Here is a 24351-nt window from a genome sequence, read left to right on the forward strand (position 1 = left end):
TGACAACTCCAAATATTTCCTCCTCCACCACTTTCTGCTACAGTGTTTAGAGACAAGCTCCGCTCATGATGTGTGCAATGGAATGGCATTGTGGAGACTACGAATGAGGCAGAACAGGCATATTTCAGGGGGTGCCGGGGTCATTCCACATGTGTTCATCTGGAGCTGAACAATAACGCAAACAAGGTGCCAAAAAACAGCAGTTCCTCTAATGTCCAAAAAAGAAAGTCAACCACCCATTTTTAAACACACAAACATTTCACAGCCTGATAGAAAACATCCGTTTTGGCCTTTGTGGTTAATTTCTCCTTTCATAGCAACTGTATATTTTCAGGAAAGGCTCAAGGTTAGGGGTGTGGCTGCTTTATTGACATGTTAGTCCACACCTCTACTAACTAGCATCCCTGAATTAGACCACACAGACTGTTTGTACTTTTAGTATCTTTTGGAAAATAAACTTTTAATAGGACTATCTGACAAATAATATTGTGCATTGTGTGCTAGAGATGGTCCAAGAAGTCTGTTACCTAACAATAATTATCAGATGAATGTGTCTGTGCATTACATCTGTATAGTTTATAAATACAGCTTTGCTAGCTAAGCTATGATGTGTTAGTTGAGAACTTAGCACTGTGTATGGTCACTTCACTGGGCCAAACTCTAATGTTACACCAAATTACAACCCTGTCAGCCAACAGTACATGAAAAAATAAGTGATGTAACACACTGAAGTGTTGATCAGCATTTGATTCCACAGCTGTAATGGCGCAGTGGCCATAGTACTGCTCATACTGTAACACGCTTACAGGACACAACACACAGCGAATTGAAACTTCTGCATGTTCTAACTTTATTTACAAATGGTAAAAAAAAAAAGAGACCAAAAAATATATTTTCGCTTTAACATAAAATATATACATTTACAAGTGTTGCTATCAATTCTGTAGAGCAAGACAAATCTCAAGTACAAATGTGGAGATGGCATTGTAGTTGAGAACACCTTCACACAGATCTCTAAAGCTCCACAGAAGCTTATTACATTAGAGGTGGTCTCCGCTTATCTTGGCAATTCAAACATTCCTACTTGGAATCACTGCTTTTCCTAAACAGACACTCATTACATCCCACAGAATTAAAGCCACTGTTAGAAACAGCCAGAGACTTCAAGAATACCCACATGGAAAAGACAAAACTCTTACAGTAAATGTTTATGTATACTGCATGTCTCATACTATGATTTTTCTGTGAGATGACAAAAAAGACTACTGTTTTTTCCCATAAGTGTACACTCATTACCAGAATGCAGTCCTGATCTATAGATCAGTAATCAATAAGTAGCCCTGAGGTAAGTGTGTGATTTTGGGCAGTACAGAACTTTAAAATTTATATCACAATATTAAAGTCAACATTCCAAGATTGTTTTGTACACAAAAAAGTTCAAATAAAAATCTTCAAATGCTAAAAAGTTGTTTTTATTCAAATAAAACAAATTATTAGAAGTATATGTGGGTGGGGGCGGGGTTTAAAGTTTCTGCCAGTGTTTCACAAAGCTGACTCTGCCAATCCTGAGTCAGGGAATGTTTCTCAGACAAAAGCAACAAACATTAAATTAGCTCATGCAAATTAATTATCTAACATTACCATTTACTGTTTTTTATACATATAACAATTAGAAAATAAGAGTAAAATCTGGTATAAATTCTGTGCCTAATCAAAACATGGATCCATCCACTGCGGAAATAAGGGAAAAGCTGAAAGTACACCATGGATACCTTTAGTGCCCTCCCACTGGCACATATATGCTGCTTCCTCTTTGTGCTTGAAATGAAAAATAAACACACCACAAACAAACTCTCTATTATTCTGATTCTGTATTTCAAGTTCATTATTTACCTGAGCAGTCTGACATCATTACAGCTTTCATCAGCCTAGCACTCTTTAACTTGGCGTTTACAGCTCCATGTGGGTATCGCAGTACGAGAAGATGTTATGGTCAATGTTTGTACCATGATTTCATTCTTGGCTTTGGAATTATTACACACCCGTGAGAATAAAAGCAAAAGTTGTGATATTACAACAATACAGGTGATAATAAGATGCGCTACAAATCATGAGATTAGGAGCAAAAGTTGCCTGACTGATACCATCTGTAATGTTACAAGATGCTCATACTATGTGATGGAAGCTGGATTTGTGATTTAACTTTGTCTCACACCATCAACACTTTTCTTGTAAAATTAATCTTTGAACCTTCCACCTTTTTCCCATTTTTTTCTTGAAATCTCAGTTCTGTTTTATGGAACAGTGGCCTTACTATCCTGTCATAAGACCTGGCTCAGAGTGAGGTGTGAGGTCATTCAAACTGCACACGGATCAGCTGGCGTGCTCAGTACACTCGTGATGTCAGCACTGCGTGTGAGAGCAGGAGGAGTACAGGTACAGCAGGATGAAGCAGTCGATCAGAAGGATGCTGTAGAAACATCTCTGTGTGTACAGACTCCGACCCCTCTTAAAGCGAGTCAGCAGTACAGCCAGCAGTGAAAAGAAGGTGGCCATGTTCAGGAGGAGGAACAGGCGTATGTAGGAAGCCGTGCTGGGTAAACTGTCGCTTCCTGCTGTGGCGACCATGTGAACTTCCTTGAATTTGCGACCCTTGAAAAAGCCCCCCTTTCTGTTCTTGCGGCTGTCTGCGTAATCCACAAAGGCCCGCGTATCTGCATCGCCCTCTTCTGGACTGTCATCATATGTGCGCTTTGAAGTTCTCTGTCTCTCTTTCTTTTCGTTCACCTCAATCTGTGCAAAAATGTCAGGTAGAGTCTCTGAGAGCTTATCTCCGAGGTTCACTCTCTTCCCCCCCTTACCTTTGCTCTGTTTTCTGGACATAGCGAACATCTTCTCAATGGCTTCCTCCGTCTTCTTCTTGTCAGTGAACTGGAGGAGGCGCTCTGCTGTCTTTCGGAAGCTGACAGTGTTGAGGACCCGTCCAAGGATGTGCCTCTCCATCTGCTGGAAGACGGGCTTGACGTGTTGGAGGTTGTCCTCCATTAGGCTGACGTATTCCTCCACTTCCTCCGGAAAGCTGCTAACCTCAGCTGCTTCCTTCTCAAATACGATCTTCTTGTTGTCCAATAGCACCATGGCAAAAAGTGACTTGCTGGTGACCTCTGCAGTCAACAGGTAAATTGTGTAGATGTGTTTCTTGGTGGCCAGGTAGATATCGACCCTCTCATTATCCCCACGCAGGCTAAAGCTCTGCACATCCACACCTGGTCCAAAGAAAATGTAGGCCATCCTAGTGTGAGGGTACCTCAATGGCATTGTGACATTCACATAGTTGGAGCCATTATAAGGGTATCCTCGAGGGTAATTCCAGTAGCCTACCACCCCTTTGTTACTGTAGTTTGTGTCGTCCATCCAGAACATCTTATATTTATCCTCCCCGTGTGATATAAACGCTCCATGAACACCATCTACCTTTGTACCTTGGAATGGCAGCTCTGTGTTGTGAAAGAAGGCACTCATGGCACGGACAGGGCTGTCAGGATCCAGGTGGATGTGGTCGACAACAAGCAGGAGCTGTGGATGAAGAAGGAGCAGGTTCCTCTGGACATTCCTGATCTTCAGTTCTGGATTGTAAGCAGAACGTCCTTCTCCTCGGATAAAGATCATGCCCTTCCTCTCTATAGCAGCTTCCACTCTCCCCTGAGCATCAGCAGCTGGCCCCACCTTGTACTTTAACCACTTGGAATCACAGGCTTCTGTAACCTGTCCAGCCCATGGCTTAAAGCAACTCCCTGAGAAGGCTGAGCTAAACAAAACCGCATTGTTCAACAAGGTATACTTTGGTCCATAGAGTGCCTCAGTGACGAACGGGACACCGTTGGGCGCAAACGTGAAAGAGTTCTGATCAGGGTGTTCGTGGCCGGCATTAAAGTTCCTCCACCCTTTAATCCACTCTTTGTACTTGTTCTTATGAACAATGTCGAAGATGGCACGTCCCCCCAGCTTCCCTGACTTGAAGGACAGAAAAGAGCTGTTGGCTTTGACGGGTAAAGCGCTTCCATATGTTACCACGCCCCAGTCCTCAAAGTAGTGGAGCTTGGGTGTTCCAAAATCTGATGGGGGTTTGGGGACCAGGCCTGGGTCATACCTGCAGAACCAGAGGACAGATATTATTGACCCCAAATCCAAAACGTTGGGATGCTATCTAAAATGTAAATAAATGTACCAATTCAGGAAAAATATTTCCTGAAATCAGGAAAAATATTTGCAAATTTTCAAACCTTTCAAGGAAAAAGAAATTGTCTGAAAATTTGAGCAAGACAATGCGAAACCACATCCATTATGTATATGAGTGGATTTTCTAAAATCAATGACTATGTCTATATTTCATCTTAAATATCTTTAACTGAGTATCAGACTCATTACACCATTTAAAAGAACCATCATGGACTGGGCTGTTGCTGGTGTTATTATCCTAGAGCAGTCATTTTTATTTTAAAAAAATATTAAAATATTAATTAATAGTATTAAAATGTTAATCAATGCAGTGCCAGTCTCTGCATTTACATGTGCTCAACATGTAAATGCAGAGACTGGCACTGTTCTACTTAATGCTGACCGCCAGAGAAGACATTAAGTACCTGGATGACTCACGCCAACAAAGTCACAAGAGATTCAGACTACAACTCAGTCGCAGACCAAAGGGCCCTGCACAACTGCTGTCACCACAGGATGAGGGTTGACCACATTAACCCTGCAGAAGCAGGCAAAGGTACAGGAAGAAGCTCAAGAACTGTGGCACAGATGTCACTGAGGGAAACATCTCTCCACAGCTCCACTCCTGGTGGAAGGACATTTCACAGGTGGAACTTGGAGGCCCTGAAGTCTCTACACTTCTGAAATGGTATCAACAACCCAGTGTAAAAGCCTCTGTTTGTCATGATAGACCAAGACTGCATCTATCTTACAGAAGCCAGGAGTCATGTCAATGTCTTAGAGCCTGAACAGGGCAAAGTATGTCAAGTATGTGAGTGCGTTGATGTTTCCAAAGCAAACAGATCACTTGCCGCTAGGGATGGGTATCGAAAACTGGTTCTTGTTGAGAACCGGTTCCCACTGTTTCAATTCCTTGGAATTGTTTGCCATTTTTGCAAACGATTCCCTTATCGATTCCAGTCGCCCTGAAGGATGTCACCACGTTGCGGAGCGTCATTTACACAGCGCGTAAGCGGCTCAAACGCTCAAAAGTTTGGTTATACTTTACGAGAACGGATGACAACAGGGCAACTTGCAATACTTGCAAAGTAGATATTTCATTTAAGGGAGGAAACACTACGAATATGCAAAAGCATTTGCTCACAAAACACACGATAACCTTAAATGAATGTCGTGTTTTTAATTCCGCTCCAGACTCGTGAATCTCAACCCAGCAGCAGCGATAACGTTTGCACGTCCTCTCCCGTTAATGCCGCAGGTAAATAATCAACTAACAGTGCATATTATGCTAGCGCGATCTGCCTTATTACAAAACCTGCCATTACTGTGCATTTAGGTGACCATGATGAGAGAGACAGACAGAGTCTGGCTGGCTCAGATGCTGGCAGTTCTCAATGCAATCTACCGGTAGCGTCTCCTTTCAGGCCAGGATAGACGAATGTCACCGAGCAGTGACTGAGTTTGTGGTAAAAGGCTTGCACCCATTTGCCACAGCAGATGCCCCCAATTTTTGGTAAGTGAATGTGTTTAATTGTAGGCAGGGACATTACTGGATATTCTTGTGTAATTGCTACAGAAGAATATTTATTTTATTATTTTACATTTACAATTTTTTTTCCTGGGGACCCTGTGACACCCCATTGAAGAGCCGTAGGCTGTGGATCTCTTAAGATCTCACTGTTGGGTTTGTAAGGCCATGTTACTCCTAAATTCCTACCTTGTTCAAAGAGAAGATATAAAACAAAGTTCTAAGCTATTCGACCTTAGTGTTCTCCTTTTTTAAAAAGAATCGATAAAGAATCGAATTTCTAAACAGAATCGAAAATGGAATCGGAATCGTGAAAATCTTATCAATACCCATCCCTTCTTGGGGCCATGCCTTTGCTAGATCTACCACTGGCTTCAGCCTCCTCTCATACACCAGGGGACTTTTAGTCAGAAATGATGTCTGACTCATTCTCACAAGGTGAGGAGAAGCTCATGTTAAGAGCTGCTGAGCCTCCAGGAACTGACCTGATCTGGTGCCCCATTGGTTATCATGATACATGTTATCTTGTGGTCTCACACAGCACTACAGCCTTAGAGGGAGGAATCTATAACCACCACTTCCCCGTGGAAGGGAAATGATCCAAAGGAATACCACGGGTCAAAAAAAGTCCAGTTCCTCCAGGTGTCCAGAGACTGAAGGCACTACTTCAACACTACCACTGGCCTGTTTTGGTCCTTCTGGGGGTCAAGGCCCAAGCTGTTGATACAAACCTGCAGGGGGCCCCAAGAAAGAAGCCCCAGTGGCTTCCACGACTTCTGTCAGTTTCCCCAGCAACTGAACAAACACAAGAAGAGTTTTTATGTCTAAGACAGTCTGCATCTGAGTAGGGCCGCATGTCAACTAATTATCCAAGTATAGAAAAATCTGCAAGCCTCTGCTTTCAAGGGAGAAAGCCTCAATACACTTGTTAGGTGTTGGTTAGCACCCAAAGGTCGGTGACCAAGGCCTTCCAGTAGCTGAAACGTTGCAGTGAGAAACAGCTGACAGCAAAACTTTGACAATCAGGATGTCAGGATCGAGTGCTGCCTTGCAGTTCTCTCAGCTAATGCCATGTAGCCGCAGTTGGTGCAAGAATAATTAGTGGGTGCCTGTCTCATGCTCATTGCCAAGAGACTCTCATGGCCATCTGTCCTGTTAAATGGATGATCTTCCAGCCCAACATTGGCAAGTGTAAAAAAAGGCAACAATTTATCATATTATCCATTTAAATTTACATGAAAAATTGACCAAATGACCAAAAAGTGACCCCTGACAAGATGTGCAGAAGTGTATGTTAAAGTACTGTCACTAACAAAAAAACGATGAAATTAACCTGAGCAGCTTACCAAATGAACTCTGTATGGAGAGTACACCATCGCTGGCCTTTTCCAGCTTGCCCCGGCCCTTCCATTACCCTGTTTTGATGAATTAGATCTGCCAGCCAGTTTCCACTGCCATTACGCAACACATAGCGGTCCAAAAATACCAGCTGGCTCTCTGGCCCGTAGAACCAGTTATAGTTGGAATCTGCAATTGCTACAGTTCGCTGAAATCCTGGTGAGATGGTGAAAACACAAAGATAAAAACACCATATTTCATTTGTAAAGGGTACACATGACAAATAAAATGTTGTACTGAGTGAGTTTGAGGTTTGTAGAGCCAGAAAATGTGCAAAAATAGCACTTTAAACACTATGAATTCTTTGCAAATTACAAAACTCAACCATGCAAAACTCATTATGAAAGGATCTGGCTTGTGATCACAAATGTGTAACAAAAGAGCATTCCCCATCTTAAACCTCTGTGGCCCAGCTCAGCTCCACACTAAGTGCAAATTGTTCACACAGTTTTGTTGTCTATAATTACATAAGGAAACTCTTGCTCTCTGTTGTTGAGAGGGTTCTTAGAAACCCGTTATAGTAACTACAACATGTTATCACAGTAAATCATTTGTCAAACCCAAACACTCGGGAACTTATAGCACAAACACTGTCAAGGTAAGTCTCTTCAGACTTATAAAGCCCCTGCTTTCAGTGTAATCTACACTCAAACCAAAGTTAATGTCTTCATTTTATCCTTTGCACAGCAGTACTTACATTAGTTTCACATTGGACCATGGGTAGAATTATATTTCTTGTATCTGTATAGAAATTAACCTTTCTTCATTTAACTTTAAGTAAACACTGCAAATGAACTGACAATAACATCTATGAGAACGTTGGTCATTTATATTTCAACTGACTGACTCTCTAATCCTGTCAACAGTTTTAGAACATACAAGCAACCATACAAAATACAAAGATACACAACAATCCTCCATAGTCTTTCAGCAACACCCACTATAACTGACCTTCCACCTTTTTTCATTATTCACCCTCCAGCTTGTACTTCAGCCTAGCCTTCATTTTGCTTGGGTGGCATCTGTTTTTAGGTGCACTCACACTTTCCTGACACAGACAACTCATAATGTCATGTTTGTCAGGATGATAAGAAGGTCTATCCCAACTCAGGAGATAGCATGGGTCAATCCCTGGCAATGCCAAATGCATGCATTGGAGTAGGTGTGATGGACAGGGCTTAAAGGGATGAAAGCGTGTGTACACTACAGTAAGCGTTTCGAGTGCTCAGGTAAACACAGAGGTTTTACACAAGTATCAATCCAGGTAACTGGAATATATGGCATGATGTCACAAAAATCATCTCCTTGGATAATGCCTGTCATAGATATATGGAAACTCAACAGCCCAAAAAGTTACTATTTAGAGCTTTTTTTAATAGCTCTCTGAGCTCAGCTGCTCTCATCCACCAGTAGACTCTGTGCTCTGGTGGCATTTTCATGCAACACATGATAAAAAAAAAAACTGATTAAATAACATAAACACTGCATCTCCATACAACATGGTAATATACTACGCAAAACTACCCACACCAACCATCTCCAACCTGGATTTAAGTGTGATCACATAAATCTTATACGTCATATGAGTTAATGAGAGGAAAGACAAAAAAACACTACTCTGAAATTTCGGATTTAGTCATTTAAAAATCGCATGTCATTAAATTACATGTCAAAATGCTACTGACTTATTAGAAGGTTGTTATCTATTTCAAAATCTGTCTGGAAAAGTAGCAATGGTAAGTAAATCTGCCATTTATATAAAATAGCATATGGACATGCAATTTACATTACAGCACTTGGCATCTCTTCATTTGCATTCAAGACTCAGACTAATACTGGAACTTAAACTGACAGTTACTTCCTTTTTTCCAGCTGTCTTCTGACACTTTAGCTTCTTTGAACTGTGAAGCTTCAGCTTGAGCTATTGTTCCAATACACACCAACAACAGAACACAACATTAAAAACAGTGAACAATTAAGTAACATTAAACCTCTTATTATTTCATTAAGATCTCACAAGATCCCAAAAGAAAAACACAGACAGTTAGTGGACAGCGATCATTCAGGGTGCTCCGAGGCCAGTTTGGGATAATCTGGCCTTGTCTTCCTGTCTGGTAGGAGGAGAAAGCTGCTATTGTGGCTCTGAAGCTCAGGCTCTCCTGGTCAGTGCAATTAGAGGTGCTTTCGGGGTGCAGAATTGCTGCTCAGCTACAATATAGAAACTGTCAGCAATTGGCTGCAAAATGCCCGAGTTTGACCTGGGGGCCCCTCCTCCCACTGCTACCCTCGCCCTGACCTCCAGACAAACCCCCAGGACACCACAGATCCCCGCATGCCTCAGCACAGCTTTGTCAGACATCCAGAAAGGTAATAACTACACGCATGCATGCCCCATATCAGTTCAGAGGAGAGGGTGCTCTCCAGCGGGGCAGCCTGAGGTAATTTTCATGCCTAAGCTAACATAATGAGGCCTTTGGCTGGAAGCGTTCTAGTAGGCATAAGCCAGATGTCTAGGCCACTCATAGCTGAATAAACACTTCCTCACAGATTACTGACTTTTTATGTGCTTACCTAAATATAACCATTACAGTAAAAAATAAAAAAAATCACATAATTAATTTTGCTGGCAGTATGTGGTGTCACTTTTACCGGGCAGGATGGTCCTGTACAGAAAGGCAAAGTGTTTAAGTAGCCAAGAGTGGTCGAAGTGGCCGATGGCAAAGTGGCGTTGCACCAGGAACATGTACTGGAAGAGAGAGCGGGTGGTGTAAGTCCCATATGCTACTCCTTCATACAGGGAACCGTCGGTCACATCCTGCAGGAGAACCATGGACTTCTCCATGATGGACAGGACTTGCTTGGTCCACAGGTAGGCCTCCTGAAGGTAACCTGGAACACAGGAAGTTCAAATGGTGTCAAAAAAATCCAAAACTAAATCTAAATTTCAGTTCATGAAACAATTTCAGAGTTGACTCTGCCTGTTGATGGATCTGAGGGTGCCATCTAAAGAAAGCTTCCATATTTAGCTGTGGCTACATCACACAGCTATGCTACACTGTACTATATATACTCCTTTAGACATAAACACAGACCAGATCACACACACAGAATCTACTATGAGAACATGCAGCCATATAAACACTGTAGCCACAGTTCACTGAGGAATCACGGGCTGTCAGCAAACTCTGGTTGACACGCTCCCCACAACACCCCCCTTCTCTGAGACATGGTCCACCCACTGGAGCCATCCCTGAATGGGTTTGGTTTGGTTGGGTTTTGTGCACAGAGCAGGTATTTACAAGTCATCAAACAGAGACACAAAGACTACATTTACACAAACAGGGCTTAAACAGTGCTTACAAAAGTCCAGGAGCCAACTTCAGAGCTGTCTGTCACTTTAATATAATTAATGTCCACATCCCGTCATTTCACACATTTAAAAGAAAACTGCGATATAGAAAAGAACATAGATACATTTTTGATTTGATTTTGCTGTGAAATGAAGAAAGAAAGAAAAAATATATAGCGTTAGTTCAGGCAAGCCATTAAGTCAGGCTCTACCACAATCCTGGCAGATCAGCTGATGTCTGTCCCATCCCACATCAGCTGATATCCTTCTACACATCCAGTTGGCAAATTTCATACAGGAAACAGAGTTTAAGCCGCTTAAGTTTTCCAACAGTCACTGTACATCTGTATTCTGTTTTGCAACCTACTTCCACCCCAACTTCTCAGGGAAGAATCAGGCTTCTTTTTACTACAGTGAAGTACAGAGGTATTAATAATCACCATTCATGTATGATGTGACAGTTAAATGTTGTCCACAGAACATCCAGAAATCGAAAAGATGGCACACCACACAAGTCACTGTACTCGTACACCAACATTTACAAAAAGGGAAAAAAGGCTCTATGAGCATGTGAGCTCATACGCATGTACATAGAGTAGCTGTTATCACAGAGTCTAACGCTGTGGACAGCTGACCGACAGAGGGCATGACGCTCTAAGTGCTAGGAACCACAGCTGCCAGCTCAGCCTTCAGAGCACTTTCACTCTGCATTCCAGAGGAATGTGAAACAGCAACTTTCCACTAATGCTCCTGGACTCGCCGAGCAATCCTTCAGTCTGTCTGGACAGCCGGTTAGTTTCAGGCAATACGGACCAAAATTAACATCTTGACACAAAAATGATCTTATCCCTGACAACAATATGTGAGATGTCACAAGGACATGTTCTTTTTGAACGGATGGATCAATAAATACTCGTCTAAAAGCAAGCGACAGAATGGTAGTCGCCTCGTAGCAACGCTTTTCTTTTTTTCAGCCTGGTGGCTTTTTTGAATCTGAAGAGGGAAGTGGAAGAAACACGAGAAAAATCCCCTTAAAGATCAAAAAGGCAGACATTAGCACTTACAGTAACACTATCAAATATTTGTGTGTAGGTGATTATCGCTCACAATCTTGAGTGCATCACTTCATGCATCAACGTTCAGAAGACAAAAAAATAAACATAACTCAGCCTTTAAGCTGCGACACTTGAATGAAAATAAAATTGATTTGGTTGCAGTTTTTTAACAGAGCTGTGTAGCTACTGAACAATCGAAATAGTTCCAGTCCTTAAACAAAGTTTAAGCAAAGAAGAGATTATTGTTCCATGTTTTTCACATAAAAGCTCAAATGTCTATAAATAAACTCAGTATAACTCAAGCCACTCTTCTGTTGTTTCTTTAATACATGTTTATTTTGAAAAAATGTCTATGTAAGCAGATCTGCCTCTTGTTATACTGATTAAAATTCTTTGACCCTGTGTGTCAAATAAATAATAAAATGACTTTTGGCCAGTTTTGACATCTGACCTGTAGGAATGGGCGTACACTGCTACGATGAAAACATCTTTAACTCATTCTCAAACTGGCAGCAGTGTGCAAAAAGCTTTTGTCAGATAACCTATGAAGAAAAAATATAGTACGTAGTTTTTGGCAGCGATAAATGGAAAGCTTTCAGTTATTCAGAGCCAGGACTGAATTTAATGCCATGCCTAAATTAAGCTTGAATTAAGCGCAGCGTTAGACATGACGCCTGAATGAAGCTGCTAAAAAAGAATCTTAAATAAAGCAGTTTTTTTTTTTTGGATCACTTAAAATCGATCATGTGTTGCCAAACTATTAAAATGGTAAATGGCCTGTATTTATATAGCGCTTTACTAGTCCCTAAGGACCCCAAAGCGCTTTACACATCCAGTCATCCACCCATTTACACACACATTCACACACTGGTGATGGCAAGCTTAGGAAGCAAAGTTCTTCACCCTAGTTAGTTTTTAAACTCACATCTTTGCATGAGGTTGCTTGTAAATCACACTTTAGTATGTGAATGTGTGTGTGAATGGGTGGATGATTGTGTATAGTGTAAAGCGCTTTGGGGTCCTTAGGACCAAGTAAAGCGCTATACAAATACAGACCATTTACCATTTAAGCAAAAATAAATATGTCATAAACAAAGCAACCAAGCTGAGGAAAACACAGTGTATTTCCTCAGTAATGCAGAGCAGGAGCAAAGTCATTTTTGGGGAGTAAAATGAAACCAAGCAAGAGAAGGTCAGGTTGCAACTTTCCTGAGATGTCACAGAACTGTGTGCTTGTTGGTAACCTTTATGAAAAACGAGCAGGAATAAAACCACTGTGACCACAGTGGTTCTCGGCAATTGAGCTTAAATTTAGTTTACATCAGTACTAAATCTTAAACGCCAGAAAACAATTTGAGAACGTCTTGATTTCCTTCCTCTTCTGCTTCACATACATATTTAGTCGATGGTGTTGAGATAGTGAACTGGAGTAATCATGGCAGATTCTGCAAAGGACATGCTCAAGATAGCGGGCCCCATTTACTAACATGTGCAACACAAAAGAACTGCGCAAAGAGTTTACGCAAAATCACCATCAGATGTATGACACAAACACACAGGACAAGTGTGTTCTTACTGTATGATTTGCGTATGATAGGGAACAGGACTCATTCCAAATCAACCACAGCCCATTTCTCTAAAAAGGATAGCTATAAAAGGAAATACATTTGCACTGAAGAAAATAAAAAGAACCCTAGGTTTCTCTGCAGCACTGTAGCCAGGCCGATAAAAAAATAGTTGGGCCAAGTATCCCTTTAACCTGAACTAATGAACTAATGAACCGTGAATCTCTTCAAAGCTAAAATTTAAACCACTAGATAAGAAGTTACTCATAACCATCTCACATACGTAACATTATCTACAGCTACTTTCAGTAGCATTGATCGGTTGGAGACTCTTTCTCTTCAATTGATCTTTCTGAGTTGACTTCAGTAGTTCTTCCTCCAAACCATCAACATGTCTTTTAGACCCTATTCCTACAAGACTGCTCTGAGAAGTTCTACCATTAATTAATGCTTCAATGTATCGGCTATGTACCACAGGCCTTCAAGCTGGCAGTTAAATTAGTAGTTAAATTCTTACATGAAAAGCCATCACTTGACCCAGCTTTCTTAGTTAATTATAAGCTATAATATTTTATTAGAGCGATTACAGCATGCCGTAGGTGTTAAAGGTACTGCAGTGCGGTGGTTTGAATCATACCTATCTAACAGAATCCAGTTTGTTGTTGTAAATGTAAACTTAGGTTAAATATGGAATTCCACAGGATTCTGTGCGAGGAACAATTCCTTTTACATTACAACACATAGTGAGGTTTCACTCACTATGTGTTTATGCACCTCTCTGCATATAATCATTAGTAATTATTAATCTCTTAATCACTGGGTCTCTTCCACAGTGTGTCTTTATCCTATCTTCCGCTTATTGAGCCTGGTTCTGCCAGAAGTTTCTTCTTGTTGAAAGTGAGCTTTGCCTTCCCACTCTCACCAAGCACTTGCTCATGCGGGGTTTAAGTGGAGAAAGTGGCGACAATGTCGTAAGAGAGAATCCTGTACTGCTAGGACAGAAAGAAAGGAAAAAGCAAAACTGGAGAAACTTAAAAACACGGTGTCCAAAGTCTGAGGAGGAAACCAGAAAAGGGGCAGCTGTCTAACATATAAAGTGTAAAACCAAAACTAAAACTACAGATTCTGACACTGTTTTAGCAAAAACAATAATTTTACTTGAGGGCAATCCCCTCACTCATATTTTGAACAGTCAGCAGGAGCTAACTAGCTAGTATGCTGCTTTCAGTCTTGTGTTCTCCCTACCACCCAGTCAGGTTAGGGTTGTGCATGTCATTCAGTCGCTTACCCAAAGGTGATTTTGTCCAGCTGCTGGATAGATTCCACATTGACTCTGACTATATGGCAATCCTACTCTAACAGGAACCTGCAGCAGGTCTAGTACTGCTTTATGTGCTGCTACAAAGTTGTGCAGAACAAGAATTCAATGCATACATTTTCCATCTGCCTTCCAAGACGGTGGAAGTGAAGTTTACCTACATGATCAGAGGCTCAGACTGAGAGAAAAACATCATGGAAGCAGATTAAGTTGAAGACATGACAGCATGAAATGTCTTAATATCTCACAGTCGTGTAAAAAAACAAAACAATTGATCATGTGTTAGTGTAACCCATCCCCCTAAAGAATTCCCGGAATCAGACTTTGGACCATGTTTAACTAAATCCCTTCAACGAAATCCAGACAAATGAAAATCATCTAGTCAGGCTGCATTTTGCTTTGTTTGCAGGATTTCTCTCCAACTTCCAAACTATTTGTGGAAAAATATTTCTTCATAAAAACATTTGAGGCACACAAACAGAAAACAAAACAGAATTTTTTGTGGCTTTTTCCACAATTCAAAATGATCACCAGTGTGAGCAATAAAGTACAAATGGACAGCATCATTGGTGTTCAGTAAATAGATTCTACCTAAATCTGTTAATTAGTGCGAACTTTCTGTGGTGAATGTGTGCAGAAAACACCAGCGATTAGAGAAAAGGCTGCAAAAGCACACAAAGCACCAACGGAAATACAAAAATCATACAAAACACAACAGAAATATTTTGGGGAGAAACCAATGTGATGGAACAACTGTGGAAGTAACAGAAACCAAAACACACCAAGGATTGCACTGAAACACGCTTCAGAGGCATCGTCTGTGTTACGAAGGAGAAAAGGAATCAAAATAATGTGTGTTTTAATCACACAATTCGGCAGAAGACTGTAGATAAATGTTTGCTATAGACCATTTATTGTTAGTGTGTTTCTTCAGGAGCTGTTTCTCCCTGTTTGTCTCCACCTTTTACACCATGGACAGAAAAACTTGCATGTGAACATGGCAAAAAACTCCATTCATGGGGTCTGTGTGGACACAGTGGAGGATTATAAATACCTTGGTCTGAACACTGACAATAAACTGGACAAAACACAGAAGGCCTAAAAAACCCCAAATGATTTATTTTTCCTGAGAAGTTCTTTAATATCTCAATGTTTTATGATTCTGTGGTGTGCTGGCACAGCAGACTGAGAATAACATACAGCAACAAACTCAAGAAACGGATCTGCGAAGCCAGAAACGTAATCATCACACACTTACCCTGCATCATGTAAACCAGACTTCCTGTGAGCAGAGCCACACAGTTGGTAGGCTGATGGTTGTGTAGGTACTGAAACCCCCACCCTCGGACGTAGGACTTCTCATACATCAGGCGTGATGCGTTGCCGATCACCTGCAGGAAACGTTCCTGCTGGCCTTTGTTCAAGTACTCATACAGGAAGTCGTAGGCAGTGGCAAATCCAACTAAAGAGTGTGCAAGAGGAACTTCATCCCAGGGAGCGTCTTTAACAAGCCTGCAATACATAGATCAGACAAACAGAAGGGAAAGCATCAGCAAGTGGAAAGAAATTGCAAGTATGAAATTTTCACTCTTTTCAACGAAATCCTGGCAAATGGCTTCTAATGAACAAGAAAGCCTTCCTTTGCAAAGGCTTTTAATTAACATAGCAGCTGTAAAAGGGCTGGTCTCTTTGAAAGCAAAATAAAGACGCTAAATAGGATTTATCAGCAAAATTACAAGTGTACCAACAAAACGAGACATTAGAAATGCAGCGTGGGTAGATTCTCTCCAGGTTGGATCTAAGACTGCTGACGTGTGAACTGCAAAGTGTTACTTTTGAGAAAAAAAGTGAAAGCAACCATTCTGTTCAGGTTAATTAAAGGGAACTGAACTACAGATGTGTGGACTGCATTTTAACAGCCAATAATTGACATCATGGATTGTGCTGAGATCTACACAAAGGCTGTCTTAAGATCTAAACCGGACTAGAGTTCTGTTATCACCTCCAGTCTAGCTGCAAGGATAAATCACTAAACACTAAAGCAACAACAACAACAAATAATAGAAATCTGTTCATCTCAACTGAAAAAACCTCCTGTGTAAATTTGAATTGTGGTAACTAAGAATCAGTTTGCACCTCTGTTGTAGAGAGTGGGTCAAAAGAGGACAGTAGGCAGCATTCCACTTCAGTGCGACACAAAGTAAGCACAGGGTGTAGCATCCTAAATACTGTCATTTTGGGTAATTTGACTAACCATCAAGCCTAGTTTGTTGACTTTCACTGTAGTTGTACTACCTTTCACAGAAATTTATAATGCTGCTATAATTTCATTTTTCAAGCTTTGGCATCTGCAGTCTACAAAAACATCCAGTACTAGTTGGAGCAACGTCAGCAACCAGGCTACAAAGAGTCCAATCTGCTGCAAGTGCACGCCATGAAAGCATACTTTTCTTTGCATTGACTGAAAATGGAGCATGAGTAGTGGGGTATCCCCTGTCCTGCAGCCCGTTGTGCATTAGACAATTTCACTACTATCGTAACACACTATATTGCTATACTGAATTGAGGTTTTCCAACCACTTCCATGGACAAAAGTGTATAAAATCACTGGGAATTCCAGTGTGGTACAGTGATAAAATGCCACCTGTGCAACAAGTCCAGTTGTGAAATCTCCTCACTATTAAATATTCCACAGTCAACTGTTGGTGGCGTCGTAACAAAGTGAAAGCGACTGATTTTATGTGGTAGGCCACATAAAATCAGTCAGCGGCTGCTGAGGTGCATAGTGCTCTTAATGCTTCAGCATAAGAGTACCAACTTTGGGGAAACAGTTTGGGGATGGCCACTTCCTGTTCCAACATCACTGTGCACCAAAGTAAAGTCCATACATACATGAATGAGTGAGTTTGGTGTGGAAAACTTGACTGGCCTGCACAGAGTCCTCATCTCAACCCTGACAGAACACCACTGGGATCAACTAGAGCAGAGACTTCGATCCAGGCCTTCACATTACCGGTAGTCTCTAACCTCAGAAATGCACTTGTGCAAAAATGATCAAAAATTCCCATTAAAACTTCTAAACTTTGTGGTTATGTATGTATAGGTAGCTCTGCTTTGTGGTCTATGGACACACACTATTGAGCCTTCGCAGAAACCCCCAGCTGCCCCAAATACACACTTGATAAAATGCATTAATGGTATTCTTCCTTCAGCTGGATCCTTAAATTTATATTCATTCATTTCTGAAATCTGGCCAAAGGACAAAAAAAGAAAAGAGAATAAAAGTTACTGCAAACTTAGAGTTGGACTTGATATGAAATTATGCCAAAACACACTAGTTTTGATTTTATATATTTCTCTTGTTTGCTTTTTATTCCACTATTTTTATTTTATTCCGGCACACATGTACAATGACAATAAAAAAACACACACACGCACCAGAGAGGCAGGCACCATTCTGCCACAAAGTAGAAGCTCTTCATTGGAACATGGTTGTTGCAGGCGTAATTGAAGGTCATGAATACCACAGCTGACTGATTCCTGGAGCCACTCTGCAGAGGCCCCGAGAGGTTCAGTGACCACAATAAAAGTGCGGCCAAGTAGAAAACTCACAGTGTGCTCTTAAGACGTGAAAACACATGCTCAGTGGCTTTTCTTTTCTGCACTGTGGCACACATCCTAATGTTGTGAAAAATGCCCTGTAAATTGCACTAATGCCAATCTGGAAAATCCCCCTGGCCCTGTTCAGTGGTTGGAGGGAACATGGCAACCGTGCAGTGGAATGAGAAGGATTAAACTGTCCCTTTAAAGAAGAATTCACCTGAGATTCTCTTTCTGTTCTTGTAAAACTGAGCACCTATGAAACAACAGGAATGCTTTATAACACACAAACTGACAAGTTTAGATAAGGGAGAAACATAATTCTGCTGTGAGTGACACAACAGATAATGATGTTCCACCACTGGGAACATGTACTGCCAAGAATCTTGAGCTGCGTTTGTATAGTATAGTAGCGCGATGAAGACAGTCAATTATCACATTTATCAATTTTGACATCTTTAATATTGAATGCTGATTTCAATAAATGAAAAAGAAAGACAAATTAGGCTTAGAAATATGGACTTATTCTCCACATCTGAAGTCCTTTGGGGAGGAAATGATGCAGGGAAGAAAATCATGGGTGGTGCACAAAACCTGCTTTGAAATTTCTAAGAAACTGGAGCAGTCAAAAAACACTCTTCGGTCACTAGGACTTGCAATATTGCTATAGCTTGTTTTGTATTTGTATAATATTAATTTGGAAAACTTTTTATTGCAAATGTATTGTTTGTGAAGTGAACCAGGTGTAAAACATCTATGGTGTCTGTTTCCATCCTAATGATGATCCAGAGAGGGCATTTTAACTGGCACGGTGACACAGTACAATAACATAAAAATCTAAAGACCACCAGTAGAGGAGACTTTGATTTAACTGTGCTCTTTTGCTAACTTTTGCATGTCTAAGTCCTGCTAAACCTTTTGGCTAATTAGAATACATTAGAATAAATTAAAAACCCTAGAAAAAAAAGTACATGGTTCTCCATTCACCCTATATTTACTGAGGACTATCTCACAAGTATCGACAAAGTGATCTGCAGCAACATTACAAACAATTTAATTGGCTCTGCGAAACGAGTCTAAGTCTTCTTTTTCTCCAGCTTCTTTGGTTTACCGAAATACATAACTTGACACGCCCCAACCACTGGTTAAAAAAAAGGAAACTCAAACTATACACAAGAATTTCCCTAATCCCAAAATTCCTGCAGGACCTGCTGATTTAAATCTTGCTTATTAACACTGTTTACACCATTAATAGTCAAAAACTGCAGAGGTTGAGCAAACTGTTTGAAAATGTAAGAGAAGCAAGCACTGAGATGGTGATGATTAACAAATATTATACAGGTAGAGAGCCTGACTCCTGCAAGATTGTGAAGCCACTATTTCCATATATGAAAGTATTTAAGCACCACTTCTGATTGGTTTTAGTCTTTCAAACAGAATGTGTGTAGAATTGGAAGCGGTGAATGACTTTAATCCACTTTTCAGCCTTTTTGCATTTGCCAGCCAGAACTGATGGCCATTGAACTCAATCGAATTGTTAGGGAAATAAGGAAGCACGGCTACTGGCATGAAGTTCAGTCATGGCTGACTGTGAAAAGCCTGAGGATTGTCCAGGCATTGGCTGAATGGATGAATTCAGCTGACTTGCTAATGTTTTTCTCACAGTAGGAAATGTGGCGAGGTGGAAAATAAAAACATAGACATGCATGTGTTTATATCATTTCGATTTTAGACTGACACATTTCCGAGTGGCTAGTCTAAAGTTACCCCTGAGAATTTTGGTTGCCAATAAGTCTTGACTGTTATAATTAAACTTGAAAGCAAGTACTTGGTGACAGTGAGAAGGAAGGAAGCCTCTGACAGATCAAGGCTCAGGTAGAGGCAGCCATCTGCCACAACAGGTTTAGGGTGAGTGACAGGACATTTAAAAAACAACAACACACTTTCTGTTGAATCATAATACGAATGAATAAAAAATAAATGCTATGACCCAGTCACATAGTTTATCAGTAGCAGGAAGGCAGTGGAGTGTCCAAAGAAGATGCTGACTGCAGTAAACAGTTAAGTTTGCTAAGAAAACCATTTAAAGCCTAAATTCAGATGACTGGATTTTAGAGGTTTTGAGTACTTTTTCCATTTAGCTGTGTTATCATTCTTAAAAACTGTTTGTGACCAAATAGTTTCTGTTTGTTTTCTTCCTGAATTAAATTAACACAGATACACTGCTGTGGAAAAGTATTTCCCCTCTCCTAGTTTCTCATTTTTTGCAATTTGCCACACTTGTTTAGTTGTCTTTGTTGATGATCTTAGAGTAAATATGAAATGTCGTTTTTTATTTATTAAGGGAAAAATGCTATTCAACTCTACCTGGATACCTCTACCTGAAAAACTGACAGTAATATGTATATTTAATTATTAGTTTGGGGAAGTATGGATGAATTTGGCTTTGTTCACCCTCAAACAAAATGCTCCTGCAACAAACAGAATGTAACTCTGTGAAAAGCACTGAATTGATACTTAGAGAAACTTCAAAGCCTGAAGAACGTAGCAACCTATCGTCACCTAAGATAATATATGCTGTGTTCAGAGTTGATATAAACAGCTCATTGCTGTGGTTTCCTTTGCACATCCAAAATAGTCATCATCATACATTCTTACCTAATTTGACATCAAAGTGCTGATATGCAGCAAAGCTAAAATCCCTCTTCCATGTTCAAACCAACGATAATAATGAGCCCTATGGCACTGATTGTGTATACTCTGCAGCTCTGTTCAGCCACTCAAACACTGAGGTTGCATGTCAAAACCACACAATCATAAGTTCCATACAAAGGTGGCAAATGTCGTGTCAAAACTCCCTGAGAATTACTTAGCCTTGTGTAAACTGAAGCAAACATATGATGGAAACATATTCTCTAGGATGAAGTGTTCATCATACTAAAGCAAGAGCTCCCACAGCTGGATTACCAAGTTGAAAACATGGGAAATACAAGAAAGATTGGTTAGGGAAATGACTGTAGCTTAACCTGATGATATGCAATACAGAGGAGAACTAACCACAACTAGAGGCAGTCCCTGTCAGGTCACCTGGACCCTGAGCTTCAGTCACAACCCAGGCCTGAACTATTCAGCCCACATCTGAATATTTCATTTCCTCTCACTTGGGGTGAGGGTGGGGGTTGTTTGGGCAAACAGCTGCTAAACATATTTCCTGGACTACAGACTTATCAGCCCACAATGCATCTTTACCACGAGTCTTCCCACAGAGAAGGACTGGAACACTCCAGAGAGGGGACTGACTAAAAAGCCACTGACAGCAGTGGTTTAGCATTAAAGCTGCATTGATGAAGATGTAGGGGTGGGGCAGAGATATCGAGTAACATCTGTAAACTGTAAACAAAAAGTTTCAGTCACAGTCACAGTCACAAGTAAAAAACAACAGAAAATATACCAACTAGGCTGGGCTGCCATCCTCTCCATGTAGTCCTTGACCAGATCGAGGGCCCCGGCCCTGTGTGGGTACAGCAGGCAGAACATGGACAGGACGCCGAGGTTGTTTCCATAAACCTCATTCCAGCGGGCGCTGAACTCGGCCGGGCTCCAGGGGGGCAGGTACTCCTCGGGGTGCTCTAGCATGGTCTCCCCGGCCTCACGGATTCGTCTCGCCATCTCTTGGTGAGTCCCTGCAGCTGCGTACTGCAGCTGTTCCACATCCCCACGGCTGAAGTACAGCATGGGATGACCATTGTAGTTGCCCCCCATGAAGGGGATTCCTCCGCTGGGGTCCACCTCGGCTACAGCTGCCAGAGAGAGCAGGGGCCACAGAAGACTTATGAAGAAGACAGTGGGCGCCCCGCGGGTGTAGGTTCTCATCCTCTCATCGGAGACTGGGCTGTGGCATTGCCGAAGGAGCTCAGCTGAGAAGGGGAAGGGGGAGAAAGATTTGAGAAAGCCGGCCCATATTCTGCAGAGTTTTTTTTCTCGCAAAAGCCCTGCATTCCTTGAATAATTAGATACAGCTGTAGGCCTGATGATCCGGCCTTTCCATACTGATGGAGAGGCAGCAGTGTTTAGAAACGATCAGCACTGTCTGATAGAGTAGGACTTTATCGTTTCCAAGAATTTAAGAATAGCCTAAAATTTCCATGAAACACCGCCTTACCTTCTCTTAAACCCACAGGATTTAAATCGGCGTTGCTATTGTCAGACAAGTCTTGCCATGCACACCCAGGCCAGGCCAGAGGAGCAGGCCCTAGAGGTCATAAATGGCCCATTACTGCAGTAACATTAGTCTGGTTCACTGAAACACGCTTTAAACCAAAATGGTGTGCTTTACAGTGAGACTGTGCTCCAAACATGAGCGTAAATTCCATGACCTTAGAGGAGCTTTTGGCAAAGCCCCAGTGGAAAAGCATTTGGTAGTGATTTAAAAGACGTCTAGACTGGAGTCCGTTCTAACAGGCTGAAAGTGGACGTGCATCTTATAAAGAAAGAAAATTCAAGCCGGAATGTAAAACTGAGTCTCCTCCTGGAATTAATTCTGACATTTGACCTCAGGAGGCGTCACATTTCTCTGTGGTGAACACGAAGGTGGAAGATTTATACCAAGGACCAAGCAGAACAGAAAACGTTTTTTTTTCTTAAGCTCTCTATCTTATGGTTTTCATTAAATTCAGGCTCAGTCAGGACAGCTGTAGTCAACAGAAGATTGTTATAAAATTAGAGCTACCAGAATAAAAAATGATAATAATATTATTTATATTGTTATTTGGCAGATTCTTTTATATGTTTGTTTACAATTGGCATATTATACAAAAAAAATATTACATAGTTATGATAATCCTTTTATGTTGATATTTAAGGTTTAAACACTGCTATTTCTGTCTATTTCTTTTTGGCAGCAGCAAAGCACAGAGCACAGCTGGCATCAGTGACAACAGTTCTCATATAAATTAGGTCAAAAAAAGGATGAAAAGAGGAGGGCAGAGGTGGGTTGCAAAGCGGCTTGCTCAGCTGATGTGTACAGTCTAGAGCAGGTTAACTAGCGTGCCCCGTATGATATTTGCCAATTGAATGTGTAGAAAAGTATGAGCCGAGCCATCGACTAATACGGGATGACCTTAGAACGAAACGAGCTGATTGGCTGGGACTGCAGCTGAGCTCTGACTTCTATGTTTTATCACTGCTTTACAACATGACTTTTTTTTTATTTTGTAAAAGGATAAAAAGCATGTGATAGTTAAGATATCCTACTGTAACTGAATGTAAAAACATAATCTGCAAAATGTGTATTGAACACAGTGATTAAGATATTTGATTTCCTCTGTTTTAACGGATAATCATTCCCTGGTGAGGGGTGTGTATGTCATGGTTGCAGCTTTTCAGAGATGATTGCCTTCCCTCTCCATTTAACATCACTGTAGATTAGTGATGGGATTTCCAGCTCTTTTTAGAGAACCGGCTCTTTCGGCTCCGAACCGGCTCTTCAGGTTGTTTTGTTGCTTTAATTAATTTATTATTAACAACAATATAAAATTATGCACAAAAGGAATTACTAATGTAAAAAATGTGTTTTTATTTATATATGTTTATATATAAATATATGCAGTGGCCCCTAGAGACAAAGCACTACAAACTCCAAAACACATTTCTAGCGTTAACTGAACTTCCAAAACAGAGCTACCTAGATCACTTAAATTACACAATTGAAAGCATACGTGTATTGTTTGTGTATTTATACACAAGCACTCATATATATTCAAATAATTTTTGAAAAATTGTTCATTTACCTGTTACTATCACACACCAAAACCGGTCGTTGGTACTTGCTTGGAGTTTGTACATGTTTGTACATGCTTTGTTTCTAGGTCCACCGTAAATATACTTTTATTTATTCACTCCACATAAAATGTAATAAATAAATCATATAATACAAAAACAAACTATTCACATTTCAACTTTTAACTATTTAATTTTTCAGCTTTTTCCTTTTAAACAAATTTAAAGTGAAACAACACAAAACACTGCAAACCACAACACAATTAAATATAAATTAAAATATGAAAACAAAAAGAACATGCATATTCTCTGTCATATAGGCCTGCATGAATAAACTTTCTGTATCCTTTAATCATCCACAACTACTTTCTGTTGCGGATGACTACTATACCTTTCTAATGTGACGTTGTTGTCCCTGGCTCTCTTTCTCTGTCTCTCCCTCCTGCTCTGTTCCTGTACTACTGAGTGTAACTACCGGCCCTCCCCACTCTTCCCAGCGCAAGCACACGGCCCCAGTGCGGAGTGAAGTGAAAAAAAGACAA

At 40.8% G+C, this 24351-nt stretch overlaps 1 protein-coding gene across 1 annotated transcript in view; it reads right to left on the reverse strand.

Annotated features, from left to right (window-relative positions):
• Positions 1-886: 886 nt before the first annotated feature.
• The window catches only part of dse (dermatan sulfate epimerase), a 25541-nt gene continuing 2076 nt past the window's right edge, over positions 887-24351 (reverse strand). Inside the window, exons 2-6 of the mRNA XM_005745743.1 lie at positions 21483-21948; positions 15690-15943; positions 9794-10033; positions 7093-7300; positions 887-4150 (exon numbers count right to left, since the gene is read on the reverse strand). Of these exons, the coding sequence (XP_005745800.1) occupies positions 2404-4150; positions 7093-7300; positions 9794-10033; positions 15690-15943; positions 21483-21904 (2871 nt within the window). The 5' untranslated portion in view covers positions 21905-21948 and the 3' untranslated portion in view covers positions 887-2403. The remainder of the gene's footprint in view (positions 4151-7092; positions 7301-9793; positions 10034-15689; positions 15944-21482; positions 21949-24351) is intronic.

The sequence above is a fragment of the Pundamilia nyererei genome, unplaced genomic scaffold (genome assembly GCF_000239375.1).
Source record: "Pundamilia nyererei isolate P.nyererei 1_Seehausen unplaced genomic scaffold, PunNye1.0 scaffold00165, whole genome shotgun sequence".
NCBI classification, from domain to species: Eukaryota; Metazoa; Chordata; class Actinopteri; order Cichliformes; family Cichlidae; genus Pundamilia; species Pundamilia nyererei.